The 12098-nt window shown below is 38.1% G+C and overlaps 1 protein-coding gene across 10 annotated transcripts in view; it reads left to right on the forward strand.

Annotated features, from left to right (window-relative positions):
- The window catches only part of shroom2a (shroom family member 2a), a 52475-nt gene that overhangs the window by 23537 nt on the left and 16840 nt on the right, over window positions 1–12098 (forward strand). For 3 of the 10 annotated variants that reach the window (XM_048199812.1, XM_048199818.1, XM_048199819.1), the window contains exon 3: window positions 11813–11932. In XM_048199812.1, the coding sequence (XP_048055769.1) occupies window positions 11813–11932 (120 nt within the window). Of the gene's footprint in view, window positions 1–6343; window positions 6507–8581; window positions 8931–9233; window positions 10911–11411; window positions 11430–11812; window positions 11933–12098 lie in introns of those variants that run through there. The other 7 variants (XM_048199814.1, XM_048199815.1, XM_048199821.1 and 4 more) reach the window with 7 other exon arrangements.

Consider the following 12098-nt stretch of genomic DNA (forward strand, 5'->3'; position numbering starts at 1 on the left):
CGGAATCATGGGAGATGTCGTCTTCCCCTCACAGCTTTACTGTAGTATGAAGCAGAGCAGGGCCGAGTGCTGTGAGAGCTGAACGAGGCCGTTGGAGCGATTGCTAATGAGAGACGAGCGCGACACATGGCTTGGAACTTTTATTATGCCACAGTCGCCGCTTCCGCTTCTTCCGGTCAAGCATATGTGTGGTAACGCAGCACTGTTTTATCATATTAGATATATTTGAGTGTGTTGAAAATGATGTTATAACGTTACTCGGTGGGTGCTATGAGACACTTGTTGCACACTGCAGTAAACTAGATCGATACTGGAATATCATATTAATATAATCAAGAAAATGAGATTCAAACAATAAGACTAAACTTGTTGAGCTATATAACAATAATTAGATTTCTGTCTATAGATGTATCCAAAAAGTTGTTCCCTTGTCTAATAAAACATAATATATTAAAGCGTCTTTGGTGTTTCCATGGTTTTTACAAAATAAAACTGAAAATTGAGGGTAACGCAGGTATGATGTCATTGATAAGCGACACACGGACACGGTCCATGTGCTGGTTAAAATTGCTTATTTCTCTGGATTTAAACATTCTTGGAAACATTTGGGATGATGTAAGTACACAGGTCAGCAAATATACAGTGGGTACGGAAAGTATTCAGACCCCCTTAAATTTTTCACTCTTTGTTATATTGCAGCCATTTGCTAAAATCATTTAAGTTAATTTTTTTCCCCTCATTAATGTACACACAGCACCTCATATTGAAAGAAAAACACAGAATTGTTGACATTTTTGCAGATTTATTAAAAAGAAAAACTGAAATATCACATGGTCCTAAGTATTCAGACCCTTTGCTCAGTATTTAGTAGAAGCACCATTTTGATCTAATACAGCCATGAGTCTTTTTGGGAAAGATGCAACAAGTTTTTCACACCTGGATTTGGGGATCCTCTGCCATTCCTGCTTGCAGATCCTCTCCATGTTCTGTCAGGTTGGATGGTAAACGTTGGTGGACAGCCATTTTTAGGTCTCTCCAGAGATGCTCAATTGGGTTTAAGTCAGGGCTCTGGCTGGGCCATTCAAGAACAGTCACGGAGTTGTTGTGAAGCTACTCCTTCGTTATTTTAGCTGTGTGCTTAGGGTCATTGTCTTGTTGGAAGGTAAACCTTCGGCCCAGTCTGAGGTCCTGAGCACTCTGGAGAAGGTTTTCGTCCAGGATATCCCTGTACTTGGCCGCATTCATCTTTCCCTCCATTGCAACCAGTCGTCCTGTCCCTGCAGCTGAAAAACACCCCCACAGCATGATGCTGCCACCACCATGCTTCACTGTTGGGACTGTATTGGACAGGTGATGAGCAGTGCCTGGTTTTCTCCACACATACCGCTTTAATTAAGGCCAAAAAGTTCTATCTTGGTCTCATCAGACCAGAGAATCTTATTTCTCACCATCTTGGAGTCCTTCAGGTGTTTTTTAGCAAACTCCATGCGGGCTTTCATGTGTCTTGCTCTGAGGAGAGGCTTCCGTCGGGCCACTCTGCCATAAAGCCCCGACTGGTGGAGGGCTGCAGTGATGGTTGACTTTCTACAACTTTCTCCCATCTCCCGACTGCATCTCTGGAGCTCAGCCACATTGATCTTTGGGTTCTTCTTTACCTCTCTCAACAAGGCTCTTCTCCCCCGATAGCTGTTTGGCCGGACGGCCAGCACTAGGAAGGGTTCTGGTCGTCCCAAACATCTTCCATTTAAGGATCATGGAGGCCACTGTGCTCTTAGGAATCTTAAGTGCTGCAGAATTTTTTTTGTAACCTTGGCCAGATCTGTGCCTTGCCACAATTCTGTCTCTGAGCTCTTCAGGCAGTTCCTTTGACCTCATGATTCTCATTTGCTCTGACATGCACTGTGAGCTGTAAGGTCTTATATAGACAGGTGTGTGACTTTCCTAATCAAGTCCAATCAGTATAATCAAACACAGCTGGACTCAAATGAAGGTGTAGAACCATCTCAAGGATGATCAGAAGAAATGGACAGCACCTGAGTTAAATATATGAGTATCACAGCAAAGGGTCTGAATACTTAGGACCATGTGATATTTCAGTTTTTCTTTTTTAATAAATCTGCAAAAATGTCAACAATTCTGTGTTTTTCTCTCAATATGGGGTGCTGTGTGTACATTTATGAGGAAAAAAATGAACAAATGATTTTAGCAAATGGCTGCAATATAACAAAGAGTGAAAAATGTAAGGGGGTCTGAATACTTTACGTACCCACTGTATAACACTGTTTTGTTCTAGTGGTTTTTGGATATTTTAATTTAATAACTTACATATTGTGCCCTAAAGTTTTTTTTAAGCTTAGTTTTTCGTCTATAATATTTATATTTTATTTTATTTCAGCTTTATTTCAATAATGAAACTGATTTTTAATAGTTAACACTGCTGTCATAGCAGTATCCTAATAAGTGGTTTTATTTTAAAACAAGCAGATGTATTCATGGGGCCACCATTTGAGATCACATAACCAACCCAGTCCTACTGACTTTATCTTTGTTGCCACCTGTTAATGGACACTTTTGCTTGCGTAATAAATTAATCATGACTGACTATGAATATCTACAAAGCCATTTGTAACTGAAAACCTTTGTAATTGCCTTTGCGTGGTACAGTATTTACAACAATTTACTGAGTTCACCTTTAATTAATCATACTTTTGTTTTAATGTAACTTTATTCACACACAAAAAAATGTAATACAGTAATACAGATGAACTACGTGAACCATTGTTTTTGAATTGTTTTTGCGATAGTAATTCACCATAGTAATAAAAGTGATAAATATCACACAGTGATTAATTCGATGAACTACTCTAACCTAACATGTTTATTAAACTCACGAAACTCATCCCATGACACACTAAATATTAACACTTATACATCATGCAACATTGAGTGTTTCTGTGGATGCCAGTGTGCCCAGATTCCCCACTGAGTACGTAATCTATCTACTGTGATATTGGGATTATGGTCAGTGTGATTAAAATGGGATTTGGAGTCTGTTGCTTCTGGATTAGATAATTCATCCACACTTGTCTGGTGCTACAGTATATGATACTATAATACTGTTGTAATATTGAAGTGTGTAAATTGTAATGCAAGATCTGTCTTCAGTCAGCACCGTTTCTGAATTATTTGGGTTTTTCTAAAGTTTCTGGTTTCAGAAATAAACACATTCTGTATAAACACACAATCTGTTCTTTTGAAGGCTATTCTACAGTATCAGTGAGTGTGTACTGATGTCTTGAACAAGAGAAGCAAACTGGATTTAACCCATGCGGATGGTCCAGGTACACAATAACAAGAGGACAAATACATTTAAGTCTCTTTTGAGAAAATGGATACATCAAATGTTCTCAGTTGGCAGCTTTATTGAAAAGTACATGCCAGGCAGCAGTTTCATCTGCAGTAGTGAAGAAAAAATTCTGGGATGCCAAGCTTTTGAGCTACATTTCAAAGAAAAAGACACATCTGGAACTGGTGAATAAGAAGAAGAGATTCAAAGGGGCAAAAGAACCTTTTTAACTATAAATTGTTTGAAAAGAGCATGGATTGTTTGTTAGAAGAGCCCTACAATCCAATAACACAGAAGTGCTGCAGAAAACATGAGATGAAGTTTAATTATGATATTTTAATAATCTGGCTGCTTATAATATCTGAAAATAATCTAGCACTTATTGAAATAGAAACTGTAGCCTTTGAAATAATTTTACCATAGTTATTGATCAATTTAACACAACCTTTACTGCAATCGCATAGTGATTCCAAGCTTTTGAACAATAACGTACATGTTGATACATAAACACTAAGAGATCGGCTGCTTTGGAGATTATTTTCCCATGGTAAGCATGAATATTGTAGTTGTTTGATTTTGAATCCCAACTGTGACTTCACATACAATCCTTTAATTTTAACAGTGGCATACAGATGAGAGAAGGCAGTCATGTGACAGAGTCGTGTCTGGAGTAATCTTTAGAGGTACTCACTTGTGACTGATTCAGAGTAATCTTTTTGTTTTAGGAACGTCTGCCAACTGGCTTGTCATGACCTTGAATTCTCTTGTGAAACTATCAACGAGAATGTGCATTGATGTGATTCAGATTCAGTAATTATTATAAATGATCTCTACACATGTTTATTCTGTTAAGTTTTGTTGATTGTTCATTTACTATTCTCAGAAACTTTGTTTGAAAAAAAAAGACCTCAGGAAAGCACGTTTAATTCTTTATAGTTTATTGATAAAAACGAAAAAAAAAAAAATTATTCGACTGTCATGTGATTGAATGTGGTTGAATTGTTGACCCAAGAGACCTTTTGTAATAAACAGAACATCCAGAGGCCAGTCCTTCTTCTACAGCCAGCTCCTCACACAGAAAGACTACAGCCACCTAGTGGCTGAGAGCCATAACAGGTGCCCAATCCTGGTCCTGGAGATGTACCTACCTGCAGAGTTCAGATCCAACCCTGATCAAACACACCTGTCTGTAATTATCAAGTGCTACTGACGATATTAATTAGCTGGTTCAGTTGTGTTTGATCAGGGTTGGAGCTGAACTTTGCAGGAAGGTAGATCTTTAGAAACAGGGTTGGGCACCCCTGCAATAATGAAGTGTGTTTGACAGCACAAAAGGGTTGTCTAGCAAAATGTTCAGGCTGTAAAATCATTTATAGATGTATAGAAAGATGTATAGAAAGAGAGATGTATAGATTGTATAGGAAAATCTGGACATTTTGCTAGATAATTCCTTTTTTCTATGGGGAAAATAATAATAATTAAAAAAAAAAACTTCAGTGCCACTAGGGTGAGTAAAAACGGACAATGCAAAGATAAATAAAAGATTCCTTTTTAGTGGGCATATCTCTTAAAATGCATAAACTTCTCAATTGTTCAAAAGTTGTTGGGGTCAGTGTGATTTTTCTTTTAATTGTACTTTACATTTTTTTGTATACATTAAAATACTTTTTTTCAACAAGAACACATGAAATTGAAGTGTCAGTAAAGACATTTATGTTACAGAGATCTCAAATAAATGCTGTTATTTTGAACTTTCTATTCATCAAAGAATCATGAAAAGCATCACTGTTTCACAAAAATGTAAGCAGCACAACTGTTTTTTTTACTGTTAATAATAATAACAAATGTTTCTTGAGCACCAAATCAGCATATCAGAATGATTTCTGAAGGTACATGTGACACTGAAGATTGGCTGCTTTGCCATCACAAATAAATTACATTTTAAAATATATTAAAATAGAAAACTGTTATTTTACATTATAATAATATTTCACAGTATTACTGTTTTACTTAAATTTTTGATCAAATAAATGCAGCTGTGGTGAGCGACTTTCAAAAATATTAGAAATATATACATTTAAAAAAAAAACAGCAGTGCAGTGAGTCATCCTACATAATATATTTATATATTTGGCTGGTGAACAAAACTGTCAATGTTATACAAAAGAATTATCAATAGAATAATCCTAGGAACATACCCCTCCCCCCATTCCTTGAATTTTATTTTATTTTTTTCTTCATTTTTTTGTCACACTTCCTGTAAGTCTTCTATTGAAGGAAGTTAAGATGTCTCTGTAAGAATCCTCATCCCTCTTGCAATAGGCCTGTCCATATTAATTGATGAAAACTGTCAGTATTAATTGATAATATTAATGATTTCCCAGGATGCAGCTGGAATGTGGGTTCCATTCTTCCATTGGGCTGCCTAAAATAGGACATTAACCTGTCCCTCTTTTAAGTGTTCAGCTATTAAATGGCATCTAAAGGACTAAGTATTTCAGCTACAGGATGTAGTTGAAATGTTAAAGTGATGCATTATGTAATAGGCCCTTCTAGAATGTGTATTCCAGTGTATTGCCATGACAAAAATGATGGTTGCACTGTGTCTATGCCTCTGCCCAATAGAGTAAAATAGCTGTGTGGCTATAGTGATCAAAGCTGTGTCACTCTGGCTTCAGAATCCAATTATAACTAGTAAATCTCTCCTATGGCATTAACTGAAAGAGGATGACTTGAAGTTGATCGCCACAGCAGGGGTGGAGCCAAGACATCTGTATATGATTTATAGAGGTGCCCAGTGATACACTATAACTACTTTCTCGTTTTCTTAATTTAAGAATGTAACATCTGGATTAGCATTACCTAAATGCCAAAGTGGTTTTTAATTTGCAGTTTCACGTGTTGCTAATCGTTGATTCACCCTTTTCTAAAATGATTTGTGGAATGGTCCATTGGCAAGGTGAGTTGACACCCATGGGTTAGACACATTTCATTAGCATTAGAGGAAGAGCTGCTGTTATCACAAGTACTTTAAGGAAATATAATCAAACACCAATTACCACAGCAATGGGAACTGGTCTTTAAAGCGAAACGTATCATCACTGAATCAAACCAGATGCTGTAGTGGGCTCAGACCTTTTGATATACAGCTATTTTTGAGGTATGTAAAGTGTTGAAATGTTGCCATACTTTTCCAGAATTGTAGTTATCAATATCTTCATTTCATTAATTACTATACGATGAAGTACAATATTTTCCTGTTTTATTGCACTTCAGTCAAGAATGAAACAAATACTTTTTTCAGTGCTTTTATTTATTTATTTATTCAAAAAAAGAAGCCTTTTATTTGTAGACATCAGGTCATATTTTAACTGCAGGTGGCTTGGCTTTACAGGAAACGGCATCAAACAGTTGTTTTGACAAGCTCTTACAGTGCTATGGTGATGAGATCCCTCTGAATCTCTCTTCCTTTATTTTGGTTGCTATGACACCTGTTACATCACCAGCTGGTGAAAGTGAAAGGTACATGAGAAAGGTAGTGCTGTAGTGGGTAGTGGGTATTCAGTCTAGGTCTGTGATCAGATGTAGATCTACAGGTCATATTAAGTCTCTTGGAATGTAAAACTTTGCACAGAAGGATTCATTCTCCTGTGCTGACTGTTTGCAAGAATTGTTGGCATGGAGCAATGAATTCAGAGTCCTTTGCTCACCTTCTAAGTCTGATTACGGTGCACCTTTCTTACTACTTACACTGTTAGCTGAGGTTAGATCAAGGGCATCCTTAATCACATCAACATGCAGGAAACATGGTGTAAGCAAGCCATTAATTTCTTGTTCAGCCCTAATCATAACGCATAGTATGTGTATGTTTAAGGAATGCTTTATGCTGATAAATCTTCGTTCTGTACACCCAAACAAAAGAGACGCAGCTGTGAACCCAGTGGGGGGCTAGACGGCTATTGGTTCTTTGGCTGGTATGACATGCAGCTCAGGAATGTGCCTGTCATTACAGGCACCTCACGGTTGGCCTCTCCTGCCCTGTATTAGCGGTCTGATTGAGATGCGTTCTAAAGAAGGCCTTTGTGCAGACACTCAACATCCAAACGAATAACTGACTCCCATGCAGCCAAATCTCTCTCGATGTCCTCTTTTGTCCAATATTACATTTTAGAAGTGCAGTTTCCATTAGAGGGAACATAGACAGATGGATCAGATAAGATCTTGTTGGACTTAGCCCTTAACACCTCTCCTTAAACACTTATTCTTGTCTAGTTGAAAAACAAACAAATGACAAGATGGTTTCAGAATGGTTTCTCTCTCTGAAATAAGATCTTTTAAAGTTTACGAAACTTTTTGCCTGCCTTACCTTTTTGAGGCAGCGAGAAAAATGCAACCTTTATGGGAACGCTAATGCCTAGGAATGGACTTCTGTCTGGAATGCACGGATGAGAAGTCGTCTTACAATAGATCATTGTGAAAGATTTTGTAAAGGCCCGCCCATCAGGCATAGGCCAAAACAATTTTTCTGTAATCTTCTTGCCTGTCACCAGACTACTTGTCTTGATGCCAAGAAAAGTTTTAATCAAGCTCGAAACTTTGTAGGTCAAGCTCTAATCACAGTCAAACTTCACTCTTGAGAGTGTGCAATTTGCAAAGCTAACAGGTTGATTTGAGATTCATAACCTTGCTTTAACCAGATATCCTTTGTCAGAGCTGGAGTGATCTACCAGTCACATGATCAGTTTCGGGGGTTGGGAGAGGTTATGGCTTGAGGTCAACGGTCATGGTGACGTCTAGTGCAGTCAGTGAGTGGGAATCATAAAACTCTGGTGTCGTGTAGTCTAGAGCCACTACTTAGTATTCAGTGCTAGACTGATCAGTTTATAGAAATAAATGCTTTTCTGATCTATTCATATTTCAGTAAAACCATTTTTCTTTTAAAGTGTAATTCTGTTATGTCTTTTGTTGTTTTCGCTCCACTTGACAAACCAGTGCACTTAAGACTTTGCAAAAATCAACCTGTTGCCATAGTAATAAAAGAAACAGAGGACCGCTGCACAAGAGGGGTTCAACGAGAGCATTTGGCCCTCTCGGCTGCTCATTAGCATACCATCCCTGAGCCAATAGGGAGACAGAAGCTGCTAGATTGCTTCAAGGAGACTGGCTATGAGAACAGCCCCCTCCTCATTCCCTCCCCCCTTACTTCCCAGGGTAAAATCACCATAATCCCTGTTGAGATCTGCCCTGACTGCAACAGTCACACAGGCATTGGAAGTAGATATGAGAGTGTATTTGCTAAGGCTCGTATGATCAGATCTCTACATGGGGTTCCTCAAGGATACCTTTTTCTGTACTCTTTCATATGGAAGACATGGATGGTTGAAAAGACTCACACTGCGGTCTGGGACCGGCCGTCTATGGAGGGCCCTTTGTCCTGGCCTGTCTTTGATGTGAATGTGGAATGCACTGCCTGGGGAGTCCACTGGAGCAAACCCGGACTCTCAGTACCATTTCATCCATCAAAGCATCTCAAGTCTGCTCTTTTTAGGGACCTGTTTGGCAAACTTGCTTGAGGGAATGTTTGGTGAGTTTAGAAGTTTACATCTTGCTGTCTGTTTTCGTGTGCTGTCTTTGTCTCACACCTGTTGTTATTCCTTTGCTTCTGTTTATCTTGGTATCTGTTTAGTCTTGTCTTATTTTACTGTGAAATCTAAGCTTTGGTGCAGCTTGTCCCTCAGATGACACAGGCCATGTGTAAACGAGTAGATGGTATGTTAAAACTTGACCTTGTGAAACCTGTTGCATTTATCTTGTTAAACCAAAATCAACCTTTGATAGTTTTCAAACACTATCAGATCCTATATATATATATTAGTAAACAATAGTTCTTTTAATCTTTTTAAGCTTGCTAATCTTTCATGTAGGTGTCTTTAAAAGACTTTTTCCATGTTGGTTTGCCCTGTGCATGAGATTTGGATGTTAACTCTTTACCCAAGCTGATTTGCATCGGAGCTTTGGATTGGTTGTTGTCTTTTCAGAAGTGATTTGTTTGTTTTTGAACATGCCTTGTTCTGAAAACATTGGTGGGGGACTTTCCCCTCCGAACCCCCTCCTTGGCCTCCATTCCGCCTGGGTGCCGCTGATTCAGACCACTGGCATATCTGTGCTAGACCAGCTGTAGCCCTGACAATACATCTAATAAAGAGAGTGTCATTAGCATTTGAATAGCCAGCACCATGTGTGGTGAGCACATACACACTTGAAACTTTTACCCAGGAACAGGCAGCATATCATTGAGAGAGAGCTCTGGCCACTCTGCTCATAATTTGCTGTTTAATCTGTTCTGCTATCTTTTAAAACCTGTGACAGGGACATACATGGACATCTTTGTTTTAGAGAAAATCATCTTGGTTAGCCAAAGGTGGTTTAAACAAATGTTTTGGGGTCAAGGATATTTGGGTTAGCATAGTACTTTTTATATTCAAAGAATGTCTCTTACTGTTTACTGGCTAGAGGGTGACTGGCACTTAACCTCATGGACTAATGGAGTAGCACTGCATGTCTTTGACTGTTATTCTAACCCCTCCGGTCTCATGGATAGTCTCTCAGGTTTGGGTTTTAGACTGTTGGAAAATCTCGAAGATGGATTTCTTGTTTTTACAATCCTATCACTAAACTGAACAACTGAATTTCAGAAACGACAGGAATGTTTTGACTCTCAAAACTTAGAGGTCACAGGTCAGGTGTGGGTGGACTCTTTAGTTTGGGGAGATACCGAGGAATGTTTCTTGCTAAACTCATTGATGCAAAGCATGTGGCATGAAGCATTTGAACTTCACATGCACAGATTCTGGAAAGAGGTTGCAATATTTTATTAATTCATTTGTTGTTATTTTCTTAATTTTTACCCCTTTATTTTATCACTTGGAATGGTAGTGTTAATCCTTAACCACAAGATGTCTCCCTATGTCCACTATTCACACCAAGCAACTGTTTGTATGTAAGTTGCAGATCTCTGGTCAGTATGTTACAGTATGGGCATGATGAGAAGGAAACTAATCTGTTTTGTTTGGGTTTTTTCCTTGTGATTTTGCCCTTTTTAAAACCCTTTCTCAGTGCTAGCACTAGTGTTTTTCTGAATGATCTTATGGCTTCATTTATGTGGATTGTCTGTTTTGCCAGTGTATTTTCATACAGTATAACATCTTAATTATAACATTTTGTGGTTGTTTTGTCTGAATTGGTTGTTTTTTTTATGCAGGGCTATATTTGTGTTTGTGTTCTTGCGTATAGTGATTGACTAATTACAGACAGTGTTGTGGCTCATGCTAGTATGTCTGTATTTTCCCATCACAGAGATGGCTTTTCATGTCTCCATTTGGAATACAGCACAGTCCCTGTCAAAGTTTTCTGAGCTCAGATTCAGACTATATGTGTCCTTCCCCTTTTTAACTCCCTTCAGGAAGATGAAAATGGTGGATATTGTAGCACAGAAAATGCCATCAGAGAGTGACGTGCATATGGCCCGGAGCTTTCTCACGAAGATTTTACGAAGTTCCATGAGGTATCGTATCAATATATCCACAAGAAAACCCACTTCCTTTCCTGTACCACCAAGTTTAGTAATGATGATCTACAATCATATTTCTTCCATGGCCTTGTGATATCATCCATCAGAAGTTCAAATTTCCATCCATTAGTTTTCCACCTTGCATACGCTCTACTTTCTTCATTCAGGGTTCCCACGATCATGAAATGCCTGGAAATATCACTGGATTTTAAAATCCTAATTTCCAGGCCTGGAAAATCATGAGAATTAGTGAACTGAAAATAAAGAAATTGATATTTTATGAGTGTAATCTCAATAAAGTATTTTTTTTTTTTTTTTAATTCTTATCCAGTTGGCAGTATTGGTCATTGATCGAAGGTGTGGGAACCCTGTATTTGACAGTGTATTTGTATTTGTATGTACAATGTATTTGACTATTTACAAGAATTGTTGTGGCAGTTAAATAAAAGTTCAATAACAAGTATATATTTGTTTATTTCACTTAATGCATCCCAGAAAGAACCGATTTAAAGGGTATGTTACTGTGGTATGAATGTTGAGAGAGTGGACTTGTGGTTTACAGCAATTTAATTTGGTGTTTTTAGGTGTTTGTTAGTCTTTTATTTGTGGTTGCCAATCGAAAAACTTTGAGTTGATGGTGAATGACTGCAACGTCGGCATGCTCACAGGCAACTTTTCTGTCTCTTGCCATGATCATTATACTACTCCCATAATCATCTACCATGTTTTGACACTCTTCTGTCCTAAAGAATAGTTGTAGTGATGCTAGGTGATCTGTGTTTGCCATTCGTTTTACAGATTTTCATGAGCAACATTTTATTGCCTTGTTTTCTAATTTTCCTTTTTTTCTCTACCCATTTCTCTATCCTTATTTCTTCCCCGTTTGCTGCCCACAGGAGAAATGAACCCATGAGCAGACCTCACTCCTGGCATGCCACCAAATTCAACGAGAACCACACGGAAGCCAAAACCCAGTCCACACCCTCACCAGTCTGGCAAACAAGATATGATGCAAGGTAATTGAAGAGACAGAAAATAGTTTGTTTCTGTCTATATTGCTTCTTTCAGTAAAGAATTAGTAATGAAAGCCCCTATTTTTCCTTTTTAAATATACATTGAATAGCACAATAACTCTTCATACTGCTTACTGCAGTTGCATTTGCTAGTTCATACAGCCTAAAC

The sequence above is a fragment of the Megalobrama amblycephala genome, linkage group LG8 (genome assembly GCF_018812025.1).
Source record: "Megalobrama amblycephala isolate DHTTF-2021 linkage group LG8, ASM1881202v1, whole genome shotgun sequence".
NCBI lineage: Eukaryota > Metazoa > Chordata > Actinopteri > Cypriniformes > Xenocyprididae > Megalobrama > Megalobrama amblycephala.